The sequence below is a fragment of the Falco peregrinus genome, chromosome 1 (genome assembly GCF_023634155.1).
Source record: "Falco peregrinus isolate bFalPer1 chromosome 1, bFalPer1.pri, whole genome shotgun sequence".
NCBI classification, from domain to species: Eukaryota; Metazoa; Chordata; class Aves; order Falconiformes; family Falconidae; genus Falco; species Falco peregrinus.
This window is the reverse complement of record NC_073721.1, coordinates 46180168-46203304: the sequence shown is the minus strand read 5'-3', so window position 1 is coordinate 46203304 and position 23137 is coordinate 46180168. Positions and strand designations below refer to the sequence as shown.

At 43.8% G+C, this 23137-nt stretch overlaps 1 protein-coding gene across 4 annotated transcripts in view; it reads right to left on the bottom strand.

Annotated features, from left to right (window-relative positions):
• Positions 1-23137, bottom strand: part of ZNF618 (zinc finger protein 618) — a 162226-nt gene that overhangs the window by 32837 nt on the left and 106252 nt on the right. For 2 of the 4 annotated variants that reach the window (XM_055802836.1, XM_055802879.1), the window contains 5 exons: positions 12439-12528; positions 11017-11052; positions 10176-10253; positions 9057-9146; positions 1433-1621 (listed from right to left, as the gene is read on the bottom strand). In XM_055802836.1, the coding sequence (XP_055658811.1) occupies positions 1433-1621; positions 9057-9146; positions 10176-10253; positions 11017-11052; positions 12439-12528 (483 nt within the window). Of the gene's footprint in view, positions 1-1432; positions 1622-9056; positions 9147-10175; positions 10254-11016; positions 11053-12438; positions 12529-17714; positions 17799-23137 lie in introns of all 4 variants that reach the window. The other 2 variants (XM_055802773.1, XM_055802945.1) reach the window with 2 other exon arrangements.

Sequence of the window (23137 nt, the reverse complement as noted above, 5' to 3'; positions counted from 1 at the left end):
GAAACTGCTCAGACTGCCTTTGTACAAGACACTGCCTTGAAAGACACCACAGAAATGACGCCACCAGATAAGATAGGGTAGGACCCCCAGACTAGTATTAGTTTCTTGAATATTGATCTACTAGGCCCAAGCATCATGCGATTCCTTCCTCCATACAGGAAGAGAACAGCTCAAAAGTTTTTACCCAGTGTACTGATACACTTTTAGGTTAGAGAAGTGGGGGGGAAAAAGTGCCTTTACAAAAAACACCTCCCAGCTACTGCTCAGATGAATCTGGCCTCTGCCCCAGGAAGGCTCCCAGTTTTTCCATTTTTGTGAGAGACATGAAACTGGAAGACGTTGTTGCAGGTTTAAATAAATAATGAAAAAGGTTTCTCAGCTTTAACTCTGACATGGGTTGGATTGGATGGACATCAAATTAGTAATAAAATCATACAAATGTTTAAGAGGTGCAGTAACAATATGAAATCTCAGGACCCACAAGCTGTAAGAAGACAGGTCACTCACTGCAACATCTGGTACCTGTGGGAGTGTGTGCTATCTAACAAGCACCCGTGTTGAACATCCTGTGGTCTCTCCCACCACAGTCACCTCTGCTACTCAGCATCTGTCCATGCCAGACATTTCAGGGGCATTTAAACACCAGCTGATTAACCAGCCCTTCTTTTGTACCAAGATGGAATATGTATCTACCAACCTGACAGATTTAAGAGAGTGTTTCCCTGCTGCCTGGACATGTGAATGCTGTGTCTCACATCCTATTTATTAATAGTTATCTTTCTGTGCTCTTTGCTTTCTATTTTTTTTATCCCTTTTTTTTTTTTAAGTTTTGATATTGCTTGGAAGGAGGAAACAGGGACTATGGAAGGACCAATCTTAACTTGAGTGTCCTAACATCTCTGTAATGGTTCTGTACCATTAATTTTATTGCCAGAGCCCACCTTATTTCTTGGTGGTTCCTGTGGGGAGTGAAGCACTGTGAAAACACCTGTACTCCATTTCATTTCCTCAGGCACAGGCCTATCCCTGAAAATATCGCCTTGAGGGAAACAAACACTAAATGCCAAACAAAGCTGAAAACCAAACAAAAATCCCCACACCTGACAAGCCATTATGCCAGTCCCTTGTCAGGAAGCTCTCCTCAGTTTGTGACACCAGGATTTGAAACAGGGTCTTTTGTACCTTGTGGTTAGCATGATGCTTCAAAAACCCCACCTTGTCTCTGGGAAGAAGTTATAAAGACCTATGGCTCATGTAAATTTTTATATATAATGTGCCAAAGGATCTGATCCCCTCAACTGCTTCTGGGAGTAGCTTATCTGGGACAGTCATGGATGGATCAGACTGAGTCCAGGAAGGGTCAAAAGCCAACCCAGGGCTGGACTGGACACTAAGCAGTTAAGAAAGTTGATGGTAGAAAGGCAATTGGTACCTGTGATGGCCTTGCTTCCTGGGGATCCAGAATTTGGAGCGCGGAACATCTGGGATTGGGATGCCGGTGGGACACCGGAGGGGGTGCGGTGCAGGAGGGTAGAACATCGGTTTATTGAAGCCGGTGTTTTTTTGCTGGATTGGCTCGCCTGTGTCTTCACTGCCACGAAGAGTGGAGATCGAGAGAACTCTGGATATGAACACTCAGAACTAGTGCCTGGACAGTCAGTCAGCTCCCAGACCGTGTGCCTTCTGGGAGGGTTGCTTTCTAACAGCAATGCTCACAAAACCCTTGTGTGGGGACCTGAAGCAACTGTGGATCCACCGATCCCATGTAACAAAACTTTTCCCCGCTCACCCGAGGGGACAGATTATTGAAGCTTGTTAGTTCCCTTCCACACCTTTAACTGCCACGTGACCAACCCATTCCTCCTCCAGCAGGAATCACCCCATCCATCCAGGAGCACTATTTGATTGCCATGGCCTGGCTGGGTGTACCTGCATCACTGTCCTTCATCTCTATGTAAGTAAGAGTTTGATTTTTGAGAGCAGGTTTCTAATCTAATACCCAGAGCTCTGAATAGGGAGGAGTTTACAACTTTGTTAGCTGAGCTTTGCATAAATCCTAGAGATCTCCAGCTATTCCTTGTCTCATTAACCAAAAACAAAGGAAAGGGGGCTGCTGGTAATGGAATGCAATTAGGAGGCAGAGTTCTCATCCTGCAAGTCAGGAAAGGCCTTTTGGCCCTTATCTTCAGAAGAGTACTGGTGACATGTGGAGAAATTCTCAGTGTTACTGGGATATGCTCTTTGTATGTATCTATAGTTTGGTCTCTGCAATGCACAGTGAGGATCACCAGGAATTTTCAATGCCAAAAGTCATATGAAAAATCTTCAGGAGGACAGCCCTTTGTCTAGGCCATATGGACTAAAAAAAAATAATTACAAAAATAGAGAAGAAACCTAACCTTCTTTCATTCCTCAGTGGCTTCTTCCATGGAAATTTGGTACAGTTCCTGAAGCCCAAGTCTCACTACAACCATCTGCCCTGAAGAATCACTAAGAAACAAGGTTCACATAACCCACATCCCAAGCTCACTGCCAGTAATTTTTATAGAGTGATATTTCAGGATGCCTAAAGCTGGGTGGGCAACACTAGGACTTGTTCATCTTATATGGAAATAGTTATCCATATTGAGCAGTTCTCTCATGGACTGCCATGGCAGCTCAACAGCCTGACTCTGAAACAGGTGAGGAGAAAAGTCACTTAGACTGGGACTAGATCCTTATTTCCCAAATCCCATGAGATGCAGACCTCAAATGCGAACTGTTCTTATCTTCCCTGTCAGCAGTCAGCAGCACTGGAGAGGGAGGATGTGTACATTCAAAGCGGCTTGCAAAAAGATACTCAAAGTAAACAGGTTTTTGTTTCAACTGATCTGATACACAGATCCAAAATGACACTTATTGTTAACATTAGTGAACTTCTGCAGGAGATTATGTACTAGGTTTCCTCATAGTTTAGGTCAAGATACTTCTCTGCTTGGTCTCTGGCCAGCTGAATAGGCAGGAGGCTTGCTTTCGCTTCCTATACTTCCTTTCAATCTCCATGGACAATCCTCCTCCAGTTGCTGCCAAACCGCCAGCAAAAACGTAGTCAGATACGACAGTTTCCTGCTTATGTATCATCTAGTTTCCCACCAGGCATATTCCCACCAACTGCTGCTTTATTCCCCCTCCATACCAAGAGAAGTTGCAACCAGCCAACTTGGTGTCAGAAACAAAGAGCATCATTGCAAATTCTCTGCAGTCCAGGCACTGCTCTCTTGAGAGCCAAATAAAAAAGCCCCAGTGCTATGAAGGCCTCCAAAATTATTTCTTTTCTCTTCCAACTTAAACAAGTATGTCTTCACATTCAGACCGCAGAGCGAAGGCTGCTCCATCTGACACTAGGCAGAGACAGAGTCTGGGCCAGCAATGCAAGACAGACAAAAGAGTATTCTAACAGTATGAAGGATGCTAATAATTCATTGGAAAAAAAAGTTTTAGTCTTTAGTTCATCAGATGACAAATTCCCTCTGAAGACTAAGCAACACAGGTAGAGACATTAATGTAGCTCCTCTGTTCTGCTCTTAAAAAGTCACCTTCACTGTGCAACTCACTGCCTCAGGCTGATGAAAAGGCAAGGTATTTCCAAAGTTCAAGGTATTTCCAAAAGTGAAAATACTGAGTTGCTGAATGCTTACAAAAACCTCCTGCCTCAAAATCTGCAGCTAGACAGCAAGACTGAAGACAGCACTGTGAACAGATGATCCCATAATTGCTGCTATGAAGTTTTTTAAACTTTCTCCGAAAGCATCTGAGAGATGTCCCAGTTGAAGCTGACATAGTGAGGAAGGGAGGGCAGGAGAGGAGTAGTGTGGAGAGTAACTCTCACTGAATGCCCCCTAGTCACTCGGTAAACTGTGTGCCCTGTGCTACAGCTGCACAGACTGGCACACGGTGTGCTAAAGAACACAGACAATACAGGTGATATGTGAAAGATGGGGGACTCTGCCTGGGCAGCAGGAAAAAGAACTTGCTCATCGCCGTGCTCAGTCATGATGGCCGCAGAGTTGCTCCCAGGGCAATGATGTAGCTAAAAAGTCTGAGGTACTCTTTGGGTATGCAATCAGGGCACTTTTAAAGGGGATCAGGAAGACTTGTTAGCTCTCAGTTCCCTCACTAGACCCAGTGCTGGTGCCTGCCCTTCATGAAGGTGGTTAACAGACTTGAGAATATTCAGATGAGAAGGCAAGAGAATAAACGAAGGACAAGAACAGCACACCTTACAATGGAAACACAAAGTCACTCCTTTAGCTTAACCGGGAGGTTAGTTACTACAAAGTGACCTGACAGCAGGCTATACAAAGGTCTAGAAAGGACAGAAACTTCGTAACTCAGTCCTCCTTCATCTAGCAGACAAAATTATAAATAGGATCCAGTGTCTGAAAGCTACAGCTGGATATTTTTAGTCTTAATTTGGTGAGGGTAATAATTCATCAAAATAATTACCTTAAGAGGTTGCTGTATTTTCTGTCGCTCTTAACAGCAAGATTAGATGTCTCTCTAAAACATATACATGACCAATTAAACCAAGGCAATCCTGTAGCATGTGTCATTCCGGTCAGTCCAGAGATCACAGTGGTGCTTCCTGGCTTGCCTGTCTTTGGTAAGACCTTCAAGCCCTAGAAAGCTGTAGCACTAAGTAGAAAATGTGGCAGGCATTTCAACAGGTCTCCTTGAAAAAAACATAAATCCACACACTACCACAATGCACCACCACAACAGAACAGAGATCAGATTATCCCAGTAACTTCGCTTTTTCCAGCTAAAAATTCTGGCTATTGATTTGTGTACCACATTTTGTCAGAAAGATAATTTTTTTCAGAAATTTTTGTCAGGATGGGTAAGGAACCATTTGGATGGTTCAGATGGAATTATGCCATCACCTCTGGAGAAAAACCTATCTTTAGTGAGTATGATGGGAACAGATTCCTTAACAATGGCCTGAAATTCAATAAGCTCAGCAGAAACCTCTGCTATTGGGAACAGGAAAAACCCTGTGCTCAAACATATCAAATTCTTAATGTGCTTCTTTATACATACAAAGAAATACTGCCAGGGGAACCTGTTGCTAAGGCACTGTGGGATCAGAGAGTAGGAAAAACATCTGAACTCACAGATTTCACTCACTGAGATGGAGAAAGCAAAGACACACCATCCAACTGAAATCTGGATCTGTTTTTTTCTTGGTTAGGCTGGACCTGTGTGGAAACTAGATGGGCTACCAAAAAGGATCCCTCTCCCTAAAAGAAAAAGCCACAGTGGCAGCTGCCTTTAAGAAACACTGCATTTAAGCATTTTTGATGAACAAATTGTATCCAGTGCCCTTCACAGTAAGAAGAGTAATTGAGCAGAGAGGCTTGATGAACTTCCTTGAGCATCTCAGGTGACAGGGTGGATGTAGGTCTGCCTGTCCCCTACGGAGCCAAGTATGACCATGGGGCTGGCAGGGCAGGGTCTTCAGCAGCTGGGACCCATCCTACAGCCCCTGAGAGAGGTGAGAGAAGTGAGCAAGGCAGGACCAGAGATGACAGCCAGGTTCAACCAAGAGTCCAGATCATCACGATTCAAGCTGAGAAGTTAATCCACACACAGGTCAGCAGCAGGATCAGCCCTGATGAAAACAACCAGGGCCAGACACATACCAGTTATCACGGAGATCCAGAGTGATGAGACATGGTTGACATCAAGTTGGGAAGTCAGTCTACAGGTTGGGGTACTGAGCAATGGGATCCATGGCATGGGCATGTCTACAACTGAGCTGGAGACCAACAGCCAACAGTGTGGCTCAGGCAGGGACTGGTGGCCCAAAGCTGGGCTGAAATAGGGATCTGAATGTGGGCAGAGGCCCTGTGTGAGGCTGGACAGGCTGAGTAAGAACTACTAGTGCACTCAGGGCCCTGCCATCACTTTAGATTTTCATCCTGGAAGGAACAAACATGGTTAGCTGTGCCGATTTGAGTGCTCTCACCACACACCTCCATGACCAGCAAATCTGTTGCTTTATCTGCAGTTACCAGAAAAGGATGTGGTGAGGGCACAGTCCTGAACCTGTATTTACCAAGCTAAAACCCACTCCTGATGACTTTTCTAGCCAGTCCACATCCCAATCAGACTAGGTTTTCTCTGTGCTGTAAATACATGATCTATAAGCAATCACAATATGCCAGCCACCTGCAAATACAGTTACATCAGTTCCATCTTACAGAGCAGACAGAGCCTGGAGGAGGACAGAGAAAAATCTCTGAACCCTCCCTCTGTGCACCTCCATTCAGAAACAATTCTAAAATGGGGACAACGAATGTGCCTACAATCCACTTTTTTTGGGAAGAGCCTCTGACACCCTTCTGAAAGAGCGAACAGGCTGACAGAAACAGTATAAAAATATGTATTTAAAAAGAGTAATAGCCCAGTTCTAAGCACATGAAAAAGCCCCTACTCCTCACCAACAAAAGGGAAAATTAAAAGGAGACATTTGGCATTAACAATTCCAGGGAACCCCACAGCAGAGCTCTTTTCCAGACAGCAGGTATCCAGCAGCGCTGACCAAAAATTATCCTGCAAGGTCCTATTGACCCTGCAGGGTATGAGTCCTTGTTTTAGCCCATTTTCGATGATTTTTATCCATTATCAAAGAAAACCAGAAAGACAGGCTCCGGAAGGGAAGCTTGCACTCAAGCAGAGAGACCCAGAAAGTTTGAACTGGTAATGCTGAAGTGTTTTCCTTACCCGGTCCCACTAAGGCTAGTTTCTCAGCATTTGCCTTATATGAAAAGATCAAGACCAGGGTAAAGACACAGTCTCAGCTTTACTTCTTCTGATTGCTAGGGCCCAAGAAAAGCTAGCTGTGCTTTTCAAAAGTCATGGGTTTACAGCTGCCTCACAGGACCTTGGTTTATAGAAAAAGCAGAGTCTGAGCAGTAGAAAGGTGGAAGGATGTACTGGCCAGCCCGCTTTGGGAGCTAATCATGCCCTCTCCAGTAAAGCTCATCAGGGTTAATATTTTGTCACTGAAAATTATAAACCTTGCTGGTCATGGGAACTAGGAAAGGAAAAAAAAAAAAAGGTTAAAAAAAAAAAAGGAAAAAGAAAAGTTTATGGGGAGGGTGTTAAACCTTGTGAAAACACCATCCTGATCTGATCTGAAGTGTCCTCACAGTTAAAAGATATTTGCTGAAAAGACTGGAAACCCATCTGCACACCTCTGTGACTGCTGGCCTAGTCTGCAGCAAGGGCAGCTTCTTTGGCTTTCACAAAGGTTACTGCAGAAACCATGGTGCAAGGATGGCTTCAACCCCAGCATTCAAATGAATGTGCCTCCTCCTCTGAAACTGGCTTCCAGGAGTCAAAACGCGAGCATCAGGACCCTGCAGCTGCACTCTGCACAGGGAAAAGGGCCGTGGGGACCATCTGTGTGGACCATTCCTATCTGCAGTCAGACCTGCAGGGCCCACTTCAAGCAAATACCTCTCAGAAAACCAGCTGTGCTTTTCTTTTATGCTGGAGAGCCTGGACTGGAACCAGCAGCTGCATCCTATTACTACAGATAGTTGGGAGGACGGAGAGATATCCATAGTGATAAAGCCCCTTGACATGGGAAGTACTGGGAAAATAAGAATCTGCTACTGTTGAACAGAGACTCAGTGCACAGTCCTTACAGCACACTGCTCCTGAGCTATCTGTACAGGGGTGGACTAGAGACACCAAACCCTTGGTGTCTGAGGGCCCATTTATACTAGGAGATTGACCTACTGCTGATCACCACCAATGGCTTTTCTGAGGACCTAAAACTACCTCAATTAAGAGGTGGAGTTTGGGGATGCAGGGATGTTTAGGAATAACTGCTACATGTGCAATCATAAGCACCGCGTTAGTTTCTTCAGGCAGATGGGAGATAAAAAGACTAACTTTGTGATGATGGCAGCAGAGGTATTTTATGCCCTACACCTTCTACCACAATCTTGGTCCATCTCCGTGCCTCAGAGAACCTGCACGAGAGCTGTCAAGAGCCACCAAGCCTTGATCCACTTTAGAAGTCCTGGTCTGGTGGACTATGTTCCACATTTATTTTCTGTATGTCTAAAACCAAAGCTGCCTCATTATAATAACTTTAAACCCTAAGCTGAAGCTGAACTTGGTGAGGAAGGCATGTGCACTCCCTCTGCTGGCTGCACATCACAGCTGAAGAAATCCACTACACCCATCCTCATCATCAGCCAAAACACTGGCAGTGCACAGACATGGGCAAAGGGCAACCGTGCTGGCTCACAGCATTAAAATCGCAATAAAGCCCAGGGCAATGCTTTGAAAGAAGCATGAAGTTCAGGTGTAAAGAACTTCTCTGCATACTTTTAAAGCATCCCAAACCAGCATGTATCAGGAATTTCTTTCAACTGTTAGACTAAAATTTTGCACTGAATTACACTTAATTGCTCATTAAAACCTCCCCTTTGTCTGGGGAGTGCAGACCGTAGTGTCCCTCCAGAGTGCAGATCGTAGTGTCGTGTAGTATGCTGAGAACTGCCTTTTCCCGAGCTCCCTGAAATAAATATTTTATTGCCTGTGATTTAGTAGCAAGCTGCCAAGGTAATTTACATGATTTTGAAAACCAGCTTTAACTCACTGTCTGAAATAATTTCTCAGAAGCTCATAAGAAAGATGCTTCTTCCCTAGCATGTATGTCCAGTTATTATTTAGGGGAGTCTAGAAATTTTGTGCATCACTTCAGTTAAACAACAAAATAAAACATCAACCCCCCAAGGAACATACATAGATTTGCATGACTTTAGTAAAAGTTCAGTGACATTACAGACCTAACAGCAACAGTGTCCCTCTGAGAGGAGATTCCAGCTCAGCTTTACAGTGCCCTGGTCAGCACATGATCTATGTCCTGCCAGCTGCAATCCCACAGGCCCAGTGGAAGGATCCACAAGAATTATACTCTCTCCTGCAACCCTCGTGTTTACCACCAACCACTGTAAGTCACAGTCTGTAATGAAACAGATCTCCAGGATACTCACTAATAGGTGCATGCAGCGCCACATGTTCTTGGTAGGGAGTGTAGTATTTGTACTGCTTGCCGCAGAATTCACAGGTGTAATTGCCAGTTTCTGTGAAGATGAAACAAACACAAAGATCAGAAAGGAGTGCAGAACCCTCTCACACAATCACCAAGCTCCTGACTTTTTTACATAGAAACTAGCCAGGAGACAAAAACTAGAGCATAACCCTCATGCACGTGGAACTTATCTGCCCTGTAATTCACACATCCTTTTCCCCAACAAAGGAAACATTTAAAGCCAGTGTCCAGTGATGGACCGTGCATAAAAAGTCCAGTAGAACTGAAAAAGCTGCAGAAGACTATCCCAAAATTACAGCAAGTAAGCTTGCAAAACAAAGGAGAGAATCCATTTCTAAAGTCTGTATTACAGTTGACACAGTTTTGTCTTCTGTTTACAGACTGCGATGTGTGGACAACAGGAACGGTCAAACTAAGAAACAAACTGTCAAGTTTAAGAAAGAACTTTCATATTGGGATTGTAGATTTCTCTTGCAGGAGGAGGGTTTTTTCTGTGATAACTGCTAATTCCTGCTTTGGAGGTACTTGAAATAATGAGGAAGTGTAACCACACACTGACACCTCCCGCTCTTGTCAGTGCCAGGAAGTACAGAACTGACAGCAAGCTGCAAGCCAAAGGAAAATCCAGGGTTAATCAACTTTTTCCAAAATGGAGAATTCAGAGAAATGCTTCAGCAAAGTCTGGTCCTCTGCTTGTTTAACTCTCACTTGTTTGATGAACCCATCACAAAGGCAGTAGGAATGTGATCACCTGCCAACTCTGTCAATACACCTTAAGATCTTCTGTAATCGCTACCAGCTTGCTTTTCTCCTCAACCTTTTTCCTCTTTTCTTTGCAGAACTCTTGAGCAGAAAACACCACAAAGCTGCATTTCATAGGGCCAGGGCTGTTGGTGTTCAATGTTTGTTTGAACCTAAATACATCTTTCAGCACCCCTAAGGTCCCAACACCTCTGTGTAATGTAGTGCTTTCTGGTTTTCCTAGAGGTACTCCAGCTAATGCCAGATTGAAGCCCTTGCACTTTCTCTTTCACATGTGAAGCTGTATAATAACTCATACTTGGACCAATCTTCTGGAACGGTTCCGGCTCCTCCTCCTTCACTTCATCTGCTGCTATGACAGCCTGGTCATAGGGGTCTGCAAGAGAACAGAACCAGCAAGAGAGCTGACAACACCCTCAGGTTTTCCTTCTACAGCTGCATGGGCACCGAATGCTCCTGCATCTGTAATGACATTTTGATCTGTAACAAGATTTCAAGACAGGAATTATAAACCCAATGACCTCTCTGTATGATTTGTCCCTCCTCCTCCCCCTCCTCAGGTACCCCAGGATCACCCTCACTTCCAGCCCAGTCACATGCCTTGTAGGTACGTAATGTTTAAAAAATACAGAGAAAGACTGAACAAACACACTGCAAAGCCTGATCCATATTTTCTGATTTTCTTCCAGTGCATCTCCTATCTAATGATGTTATACTGTCTGAAAGTGGGCATGATAATGCAGTCTGCAAGCAAGTCAGCTAACGAATATTGACCAGTGACTTTCTACCATCTAAGAGCACAGCTAGAAACAAATCAGAACCCAACCCATTTTATAAAATAATTTAATTTATGCCTTGAACAATTCACTAAATCACCAAAGACATGAAACACCTGCTTCTTTGATTTCCAGAAGCCTGATCAATTGTATGTACAACAAAAGCCTGGTAGCTACTAGGGCTGGGCATCAACCTAAAGGCTGTAGACACTGGGGGAGGGAGAGAGGATGCTCCCTCTCCCGCTGCAATCAGTGACAAAATTCCCTTGACTCTCACAAGTGTAGAATCAGACCTGCTGTGCCTGAACTACTGAATGCTTGAAAAGGTTTGTGAAATAAAGCACACGAAGGATCTCAGCTTACCTGCCCGGTTTTCTGGGGCCCCTTCCACACTAAAAACTAACACAGAATAGAAGAAGGAGGGGAAGAAACAAAACAGAAATTAAATCCTCTTAAATGGCCTTATATTCCTCCTGTATTTCACGCACCACTTCAGCATATTTCAGCCCCACAGAATAAACCAGGCTTTGTGCCCCAGTCCCTCCTCTTCCCAGTAGCATCCACACAGGAACTATTTGAGCATGCCCAGCCCTAATATGATTCTCAAGGCCTTTGTTCTGACACTGACACAGCCCCACCTGAAGTTCAGATGCACAGCTGCCTCACCCTTGTGTTTGCTACAACACAACCAGCCCTTTGGTGGAACTGAGACAAAGTGTCCTTGCAAAACACAAGTGGAAGCGGTTACCACAGCCCTCTTGTAACCCTAGGCAGAGCTCCCTGGTCCATAGCTAAGAAGATACATTTCTGACAGAAGCAGACACATCCGCCTCACAGTGACTTTGGTTCCAGTAATTTAATTTTGGCTCCCCATGGGAGGGAGTTTGCAGTGGTGCACTGCAAGAGAACACTGGCTGTTTGTAGAGCATATTCAGATGGTCACATGTTTCAGTTAAAACCAGACATTTTTATGGACAGCACATATTGTGGAAAACCACTTGCTTCTCTAGAGACGGTTCAGCCACTTCTTCTTTCCAAGCAGCCTCTTTCAAAAACTCTCAGGGCTCCCTCCTTGGACAAGTGAGGAGCAGTACCGACAGGTTTTAGCATACATAGCGAGGACCTGGAGTATCTGTGGGCTCCGAGTCAAGGGGCTTTAGATGCTCAATAAGCAGGGGTAAGCCAAAGACATTATATTGTTGCTTCTGTTTCCCCCAATAGAGAAAAAAGAAACACTGCTTCTGGAGAAGGATGTCTGCTTCTGCCTGAGTGTCACCAGCCTAGGCCGCATCTACACTCACAGAGGAGAAATTGGCCTGTGAGGTTCACTGACAACTGCATCAATTCACTACCACAGTGATTACCAAGGACAAAACATTTCTCAACTCTGAAATGTGGTTTCTCACAGCAGAGCATGTTGGGAACAAACCTGGGCAGTCAGAAACCAAAAGGCAACTCACTCTTGCCCAGCAAGTAGCCAGGCCGAAAATTTACCTTGAGGCACTCAGTTCTAGCATATCCATCCTAACCATAAACCTGCAGACAGACAGGACTGCAAGGACCAGAGGTCCCACCAGAGGGTGTTACTCTGATGCACGCAAAAAGAATCAAGCAAAGTTCTTCCTGCAGTGCCTGTGGACTCTGCCTCCACTGACAAAGGCAAGCAAGCCATGCTGTACAATGCCCTGTACGTCACGGGCCACACGGTCCTGCAGAACCACGTTTTGCCTTCCCCAACGACTTCTCCTGCTAGTTTGGGTGTCTGAGTGCCAAAACAGTACTCACCATCCACGGCATGTAGATCTCTGTGCTCTTGGAAGCAGCTATAATATTTATATTTTTTCCCACAAATGTCACACGTGTACCTAAAATTGTCTGTAGGAAGAAGAAAACAGGCCACTTTAGAAACTTTGAGGTAAAAGGCAAACACTCCAGACAACGCTGCTCAATCAGACTCCCCCATGCAGAGACACTCATCCCACATGCTCTGTCAAATCTCTAAGGCACACAGACAGCCACTGCTTCATAATGTCCCCCCCGTGCCCCGTGCTATATGGCTTGGGGCGCACTCTGATCTGTTATTTCCTATTCAGGCAGCTCTGCTCTCCGGAAGATCTCACAGCAATGAAGATGCAGAGCAGCTTCAGCCCTGCTGAAATCTCCTTTGGAAGTTCAGGGCTACGGTAGGTAAGTACTGGTCAGAATGGGGACAAACTGGCAGAGCTAAATGCAGAGTCAACATACGAGCTGTCAGAAGTCAAAGTCTTAATATGCCAACCACAACATGGACTGGACGTGCCTACAAGCTCATGGTTCTCACTGCGGCTGCTAACTGATTACTAACTGCATTCAAGATCCTGTATGGGCACATTACAACAAACAAAACCAAAGAGAACCAACAATCCAAAACACACAGGACAGGAAGGTGCTCAATGAACAGGAGGACTGTTTCATATACATTTGTACCCTAGACCCCCTCCCATCATCCCAGCAACAACAGACCCCCTTCACCACAGCCGTGTGGGGAAGACAGACAGGCAAAAAAGCTCAAGATGCGTATAAATTAATTTTGGTCTGACTGGTGACAATGAATGTGTTTGGCTCAGCTATCACATCAGTGTAAGAGGAAAACTTCACTCGTCACCTTGGTGAGGTTTTTCCATCTTCTGATGTCTGACATACCCCTTGGGGTACAGACTGACATCCTTAGTCACCCCACTGCAACTTGCAGCGCTGCTGTACTTGTCAGCCGACCACAGTAGCTGATGGGTTGCATGCTACTAGCCCACTGCAAATGAAGTAAAACACACCAGCTTGTGTAGCCACAAAGGGTCTTGAAACTGATGTGTTTTACTTCACAACAGAACCAAGCTAGGAGTGTACACACCAGCTACTGTGGCTCCACAGATGAGCTGCCACTCAGTAAGCTCCCCTGCGGTAGCTCAGTTGTTTGTTTTCATGAATCCATACAATTAGCAAAGGTAAAGCCTTGTTTTTACCTCTTCCATACAGTGTTCAAACACACCAGAGTATGCATATTAAGTAAGCTGTTCTTTTACTTCTTAATAATTTTATTTTTTAAATAAATATTTTAAGCTAGTATGCATTGGTACAGTCTAATCGCTCACTTGGGTTCACTACTGCAGTCCATCAGCACATGGGGTTTCAACACTAAATGAAGAATCACTTTCCGCCTTTTATTCTGTTTGGCAGAATGAAAGTAGAAGCTATGGTGATCTATAAGAGAAAAATGCCAAATATAAAAGATGTTAAACAGCTGGGCACTGGAAATTTATCCCTGCTACCAAAAAATATTTGTATCTTAATCAGAGCACAGTAATGCTAAGCTAGACCTAAAGGATTTTTAAAAGTCTAGGCTGAAAAAGTGAGACAGAGCTCAGGTATATATACAGAGATGAAAAGGATTCACTGCTTCAAACAGTGCACTGCTTAAGGAAGAGGAGGAGGAGAAGCAAAACAGGACTGCAAGAACATTCAAGTGATAAAAGTACTGGTAGGTCACATTTAGCTATGTCCCATTATATAATCTTATGCAGTCTCCTGTGGTCAGACAACAGCGCTGAGGATCTCAACCTACCCTAGACTCTTTCCAACAACAAAGAGAATCTAATGATTGCTATGAAATATCTCTGTATCTGTTGCAAAAAAAATAAGTCAATTATTGGCAGAAAAAAATCATAACATGTCATCAGTAATCAGTCCCACATTGCTGGAGTCCCCAAGACAAGAAACCAACCTCCTTTTTGAAGTGTAATGAGCCATGCAGTAGATGAACTGAAGACTAATTCTTCAAAGGAGTACCAAATGCCAAGCACTTCCAATACCTCCATTTGGAGGAAGAAAACTATTATGGCCTTAGTTGGGAAGAAAAGTGCAAAATAAGTAAGACTTGTTAGAACAGAATAAAACTAGATGCTAGAGGCACACCATTGCACAGACTCAATCAGCCACAGCTAGTTGTAGTCACTGTAACTTAGGAAAGATTGTGGGGATCTCACTGTCAACAGGAGACCTGAGTAGCACACGCTGGGTATAACCACTTCCTTCCCTAGGTGGTGGGGGGAAAATAAAAACACGCTAAGAAGTACAACAGCACACCCCAAGAGAATAGGGGTTTGCTTGTTTTGTTAGGGGACTGCTTTCCCTAAGGAAGAATGACCTCCAGAGATTATAGCAAAACAAGCCATTATGAGAAGTAAGAATTTGTTCCAGCTAGTATTGGTACTAATCTCTTCCTCAACTCTTTAAATAACACCCAGCAAATGGTACTAGGTCTCAGAGACAAGGAGGTTTAGAGAGAATTCAGAAAGTTATCAGAAGACAGCCCATGTGCACCTAAGCTTCACCCTCTGTGAACAGCGGTCACTCTTCCACGGCTGCACCCGAGTGCCAGACTTCTTCCTTCTTACCCAATAAAGCTGTCTTTGCTGACAGCCACCAAATACTTGCAGTGCTGTTCCCAGCAGTGAAAGCTTTCTTAGCAAGAAGTTCACTGAGCAAAATTAGCCTGTAGACTACTACTTTTCCTGTTTGGGGTTGTAACTACTATACCAACGTAGACTCCAGCTGGGGCACTGCACCCAATATGCGTAACAGAGCTTTCAATGGGAAGAGCTACAAAAAGACTCCAAGTGCTCAGGTGTGCCTGCAAGCCCATACTGAAACCCCCACACCTAAACCTCTGAAGAGATGGTACCAGACATAGCCAAAGAAACGCTACTTAAGCAAGTTTGCTCAGATTCAAGCTCTCTCCTGTCACCAGGTAGACATCGATGCAGTGCAGCTCCACCAAAAGCAAAATCATACCAACAGGCACTATCAGGACTTTAGGAAAAATACAGGGAAAGATACTAATTAGCCCGCCAGCACAGAGGTACAGTGCTGACCCTTTCTGGTGTTCAGGCAACAGTCCTGCAGAAGGCATCCTTGCTGCAAGCTGAGCAATCACCATATTACACTGCTGCAAACCTAGAGTTTCATAGTTAACAACTGAACTCCAGCAACTATCATGCCTCCTTCATGCTCTTGAGTCTTTCCAAGGCAAGTAGTGATTCCAGAAAGGGGTCTAAGGAGTAATGGCTTTATATACTTTGTCAGCCCACATTTAACCTTGTGAAATACATGTACCACAATACAGCATCGCATCTTACTAGAAAAACAGGCAAGCAACAGCCTTGTTACAAGGCAGTTCCTCAGGTATAAAGGACGGATATACTGAGATATGTCAAACAGGCAGGTTTTTCAAGTACCCCAAGCAATAACTCCATGGGACATGAAAGCATTTTTGACCACTCTTCTCGCAAGTGCACCTCTAGTAAAAGACAGGGAACGTGCTGCTCTTTTCTGCCTGTCTCCAGGGGCTGCTGCCAGCTGGCTCCTGTCGTGCGGCCTGTGTTCAGCAATGACTCGTGGCTGCTTAAATACCCTGCCCTAGGGATGATCAGCCAGGTCATCTTTCTTCCCAGATGTTGTATTAAATATGTTGAGAATTTTTTTTTTTGTTGATTCGTTTCAAATATTCAGCAGAGAATAAATTAGGTATTTCATTTTGGCAGGAAAGAGGGAGGGCAGAGAGCACATGCCCAACAGTGGCAGGCAGAAGAAGAGGCTTCTCTCCTTAGGGCACTTGGCCCAGGGCCTCGGTGGATTTTGCTCTAGGAACACAGGAAGGGAATGACAGCAATCAGAAATTTGTTGAAAGGTCAGAACTTCTGTATCACAAGCTAAAAATACAGATCACTTAACCCACCCTCCTCAGTGCAGGAATCCAAGACCACAAAAACTGTGTGCAAACTCGTTTCCACTGGGCTCTAAGAGCTCTGCACAGCATCACAGAAACCCAAACTGGAAACAGTTACATACAACATCCAGATGACACCCCTGCAATGACGACAGCACATCCTGTTAAGGGTCCAGAATGATGGGGTCTCCACATAGCAGGCTGCAGGAGCTCCTTAAGGACTTCTCCAAGGCGAAGACTGATTTTCACCTGACCCAGAATTCATACTGACCTTTCAAATGGAAGAAGCTACAAAAGCTACTTGATAGAAGAGGAGCTCTCACGGCAACAAGGCACTTTGCAGATACTCTTGAATCCTAAGTGATCCTACTCTTACAGAGTACTGCAGAAACAGCTGTCTAGTAGGGACAGCTTCCATACCTGGAAGGGCAAAACTGCTGAATGTAAATAGATTGCAACAGCCTGAATTATTCTAAAATAAAGCAATGTTCCAGGTCCCAGTCAAGAAAAAAAGCAGCAAAATTAAAAAAGAAGAGAAGGCAGTCTGGACAGCGCTACTTGTCCTGCTCCATGGCAAGGGTGGCACCTTTACACCAGAAGGTTTGAAAATGGCAAAGGAAGCACCAAACTCCAGGAATCCCACATTCCTGGCTTACCTTGGGAAACAAGGTTTCTCAAACAGTTCATAAAGTCCAGCAGCATCTCTGAAAGGGGAGGGGGGCTGGATTTCTTACAGTTAAGCCCTCTGCAATACATTTATCTGTCATTGCACTATTTGAGGTTGTGATGTTTCTCCCCCTAAACAGGCTTTCTGGGTGAGGCTTATGTGACAACATATCAGCATTGTCCTTGCAGTCACAGCCAGTGGATCACAGGAGAGTCCACGAGATGCTCTGATGCTCAGTTTCACATTCCTTAACTGTTTCCTGAGAATCTGCTGGCAGATGCTGGATTCGTTCATTACAAGTCCTGCTGGTGATAAACACAGAGGGCCGGAGCTGGTGAATGGTTGGAAAAAGCATCGGCTTTCCTGGGATGTCTGCCTCACTGAAAGGAACCATGAGCAACTCAAATATTCTTCAGTAAGAGCCAAAGCCACCACGACTAAACCACCTGATGCAAAGAAACAGGAAAGGCTGGCATTTTCTGAGATCTGTGCTGCATGCTTGCCACTGGGAAAAACCTTCCCAGTTTGTGCCCTGAGCGCAGACTACCTGAGCAGCCTCCCCAGAAGAAGACCCAAAGTGCAGCTACTGCTTTTTACAACACAGCAGGGAGAAAAAACATCTGGAACCCTCACTTGTTTCTGTGGATTCCACCCAGGGCAGCACAAAGACAGCTCTGGAGAGAGGCTTCTTCTCCCTTTCCGCAGACAGAGGGGCACCTAGATGGAAAGGAACATATTTATGGCTTCCTAAGCTAGCAGGATATTCCCCGCGCAGGTTCACGGACAATTCCTTTGACCTAACCCTTTGGCATCTTTCAGCGCTTCCTTCTAGATTCTGGACTGACAGTGGGGAGAGGCAGAATGCAAGTTTGCAGACACAGAGCTCAGTGCCTGTAGACCTTCATCTACTCCTCACTCAAACTGTGTTCTTGCACAGAAGTTAGGAGCTTTACAACTGCATTTTACAGCCAAGTATAAAGTTGCCAGTAAAATCAGTTGCAATCTACTTCAGAGCTCAACTTCAAGGTGCCTAATAGCAAAATTCCTTGAAAAGGGAGCAGGACTGAGCCCAAAGTCAGCAGCAACCCCTTAAGAGGATTAAAGTATCCAGAGTTACATTAGCAAGGATTAAATAATAATAAAATCCAGAAATTTGGAAAGGACAGAAACCCTCACACACAAATGCACAAGCCAGCTCCTAAGGAAAAAACTTTCCCTGTGGGCAAACTATTCCAAGATCACTCATTTCATGATCATTTACTTCCTTCCCACAAACATTTGGCCTTTGTCAGGAACACAGGAGACATCTAGGAACACGCTGGCTTAACCTAGCACGGTGCTTCCCATGCTCCGCAAAGGGGGGTCCCTCAGGCTGCAAACTACCAAGCCAAGAAAAAGGTAATCCAAAACCCTCACGCAGAAGGGCCAAATCCCTTGAAATTCCCCCAAAATGGTGCAAGATGTTAGCTCACCTTCAAGCTGCCAAGGGGCTAAACGACAGGTGAGAGGGCATGGAGCCACAGGCTTGTGTCTGGTTTCTTGCTGAAGCATTTCAAAGCTTAGTTCCAGCTCCTGAGAAGAGCTGTTACAGATGCATTCAGTAGCTACAGGACTGATTTCACCTTACTGCATTTTTTTAAGCTGCTTTCAAAGTAGGCAGCCAGTGAATTCTATGAATTCTGTGATACTTCATCCAAACCATGTGTCAGCTGAATGCATCAGCACAATGGAGATAGAAATGCAGACCATCCAGGGCTGTATGTAATCCCTCCAGGTTCAGAAACCTGATGCCAGACTAGCAGGAACTTCCATACAGAGGGGAATATCCTGAACTAATTTCTGAAAGACAGCCCCCTTGTTCGTAATAGACCGATGGTCTCATACTGTAAGGTTTTTTAAAAACATTTTCATGAAAAGGTGTTTTGGGTACTACTCACTGGATATTGAGAGAGAAAAGACTTCCCAGGCGTTCTCAGGATGTTACACATGAATGGATTTCCTTCTCCCACAGTTAAAAGTATGTCAAAGTTGAATCCAAACAGACAGCAAGTATCAGCAATTCAAAGCAAAAATATTATAGCGTTTTACAATTACCCCCAAAATCAGTATTATGAACCAGTCTATTCAGACTCCATGAGAGAATTCAGACGCACCAGACAATACAATTAACAACAGCAGATCTAGTTTCATACTTCTTCATTCTGGTGTCACTACAGGGCAGTGTTGGATTTTTTTTTATTCAAATTGTAACTAAGTGTAAGATAGAGAATGTTGAGAAGAGTGTGTTAGGGTGCTACTACCAGCAATTTGCCAATGAACAGTCTTAACACTGCATAATGAAAAAAGCCCAGGTGTACTTGTACATACCTAACTTGCTGATGCAGGAAGATTTATCTATAGAATCAATAAGAATGCTGAATCTCCACCTTAAGTAAAAAATTCAATTCAGCCTACACTGTGGAGTTATGCACAACACACAATAAAGGCCGTTTTATTTTAACCTCCTTTTGGAATCAAAACGGTTTGGCTGGGAACAGACTACTTATCTACTTTACAACTGTTTAGATTAAATGATGTAGCACTAAGAGGTTCATAAAGGAAAAGCAAACCTCATCTTGACTTTTTCCTACTCATTTGTCCATGACTAGAAATTTTGTTCTTACTGTGATTTCCAGATGGGAATTCACATGGAGTATCACTGCCTCATTTCCAAAGTTGAAAGGAAAAGTGATAGTTAAATGGCTGAGCAGCACTGAAGAAGAGATCCTAGCTCCATAAAACGTTGTAAAGAATAAATCAAATTAAAATAAGCTAGGAAGAATGCAGAACCCTTCTCTCTACAGTCACCCAAGATAATCAAGAACTCCAACCTTTTCGCTTAGGTTGAAAGGAAGAGGTCTTAAGAAGGTAATCCTTGCATTGCTCTGCCTTTCCCGGTTATGAATATCCTTAGAAGTGAAAATACTGAGAACTTAAATACTTAAAATGTTTTGGGTTTTTGCGTGCTGTTGAGGTTCAACATTGTTGAAATGCCAACAAGCAGCTCAACAGACAACAGTTTGGGCTGAAAGAAGTTAATAGTTAATAGAAATAATAGAAATAATAGAAAGAATAGTTAATGGCATTGCTGTTTGTACACCTTTTCTGTTGATGAATTTCAAACCGTGTTGCAAGATGGAAAGTGTACCCCTTCTTAATGAATGTCGGAGGGATGTATTTCTATCTTCAGTAAAGCTCTCCTGGCATTTTCACAACATACTGACAGATGATCAGAATAGTCTGGGGTTACTAACATTCTTATTCTTTTTTTATTAGAATAAATGTATTTCTCCATCAATTTTGCTGCCTAGGAACTCTGTAAGAGATTTGTTGTGAAGTATTAACATCCAGATTTCTGTAAATAGGGTCTATTTGGTCAGTATCTGGGAAAGGGGCAGAAATTTAATTTTTATGAGTGTATCAGCCATTTTCTGTACAAGGTCATGTGAAGATCATAGATTTCTAGACAACCTGAAAGCCTACTTTTCTAAAACCTTAGATTAAAACTACATACAGAGAAATTGGTTCTCTTCAGAGCTACAAACTGCAGGACTTGCACAAACATCAAAAACTCCAGCATGACTGCATGTGTGTCATGCTCCTGAGTTCATCTTATGTGGTTATAAGGCAAGATACCCAATAGGATACCCAAAGTGAGAACATCCAAAAAGAATCCTTAGTATGACAGTTATGTCAGAAGAGCAACTTCAAATTTACCCTGTTAAGAAACAGATCCAATTGCTACTTGTTTCATCCATCCTCAAAAAAGATGCTGGGTACTGTAATGTGAAGGCACTGGTTCAGAACTAGCAGACAGCAGCAGAGAAAGGCAAAGGGAAGTGAGCCTCCCATGTTACAGAAAACCTGAGAAACTGCAGTGATAAACTCTCTCCCATTCCAGTCCTGCAATGTACTCCGAAAAGGAGGACGTAGGAGCAAGACAGGAGTAACCTGTGCTAAGGTGCAATGGACAGTACTGCACCTTGCTGAAAAACTCTCGTTCCAGGGAGGAATGAATGATCCCAGCCCCAGAGCTGCGAAGAAATACGCTTTTGTGAAAGGCAACAACTACAGGACTGAACGAACACGTCTCAGGCTTTAAGGTCAAAATTTCTTCACACTGTAGATCCCAGAACTAAATTCCTTATTATTTTCTTAATGTCTTCTTCCTGCACTGAAATTTATCATTCTTGGTCTCAGCCCACTGGTCATTTAAATTTGAAGATGAACATATTCATCTCCTTGTTAGGCAAATGGGAATCTAAAGAGACTTTACCTACTTAAAATGCAAGCACATTAGAAAAATAAAATCCATTTTTATAGCTCTCCCCAAGGAGCAGGAGAATTATTAAATAAGAACATTGGAAAAATTAATCACAAAGTTGTAAATGACTAACTGTTCACTTTGGCATGTGTACGTGGGTGTGCACGCATACATGCATCATTTACATGAGGCTTTTAATTGTGCAAGGCATTAATAAGTTTTACCAAGCACAAAGTGGAACTTTCCATTTTTTGCTCTGGTACCCCCCAAGAAGTAAAAGGAAATCAAAAGCTAAAATTTACTTTAAGGAAACATTAAGGTTGCAAATTTGAATATTTAAAGTTAATCAAGAAATGGAGATGCTAACGGTTCTTCCTTAACCTTAAATTAACACCAGCAAACCACTTACATATCTTCCCATCACTAGTCAGAACATTAAAATCACCATATCCTGTACGCGTAAGGTCTGGGCAAGAAAACCTTAATTTTGAACATATTAATTTCATGGTTTAAATTCACAACCCTCAAAATGTTTTTGCACATGCAAGACATTAGCACTATGCCTCCACAGTCAACGTTTGCAAGGCATATTCCAGCCCACATCCTTGCTTCTAACCTTTCACTGCTTTTTCAAATAAATTCCCTCTTAGGCTGAACTTTCTCATGCTTAGTCAGAGCCCAAAGGGAAATATGTTTTTAAAAGATCAGGCCAATCATTTTTTATTTATGGGGTTGTGAAATATTTACTATGTATTCCATTTTGGAAAAAAATACTGCAATTTTATTTTTTTCTCCTTGGAACTAAATAATGTCACACAGTGGACACACACTCCTCATGGATGCTGTCCTGTACACAGGTGATGGGCTTGAATGCACGTGGCTAAGAAACTGGAAAAAAAGTAATTCTGTTTGCAGCCTGTAACATCCTCAGACCCAGATGAAAGTTAGTGCCCCCCCTACCACCAACTGTCCTGTCTTAGGCCAGCATGCACACGTAATCTAGCAAACAATAAGCAAGTATGATACTACTATGGATGAGGAAGGAGAAAATAAAGGCTCACAGATGACAGCACAGTTACATTTAATTTTTAAAAGATGTGCCTCTGATGAGAATTTCAAACAGCTACCAGAAGTCAGGGTGTAATCACAAACTAAAACATATCTTGCATTGACACATAAATGCTTTGCTACATTTAGGTACTTAGTAAGACAGACTGAAGATCTGGCAAAGAGAAATGTCTCAGACATCGTAAGGTCCCCACTAAAAAACTATGCCCCAATGTGAAAGCTTCATCATGAGAGAGCTGAACAGGTTGGCAATGTCACAGAATCACAGAAATGTCAGGGCTGGAAGGGACCTCTGGAGGCCACCTAGTCCAACCCCCTGCTGAAGCAGGTTCTCCTCGAGCAGGCTGCACAGAGTCACATCCAGGTGGGGTCTGAATGTCCCCAGAGAAGGAGACCCCACAGCCTCTGGGCAGCCTGTGCCAGTGCTCGGTCACCCTCAATATAAAGAATTTTTTCCTCAGATGGAAATCCCTGTGTTGCAGTTTGTGCCTGTTGCCCCCTGTCCTGTCGCTGGGCACCGCTGAAAAGAGCCTGGTCCCGTCCTCTGGACACTTGCCCTTAAGATGCTTGTAGACATGGATAAGATCCCTCTCAGCCTTCCCTCCTCCAGGCTAAACAGGCCAGCGCTCTCAGCCCTTCCTCGTCAGGGAGATGCTCCAGTCCCCTCATCATCCTCGTAGCCTCC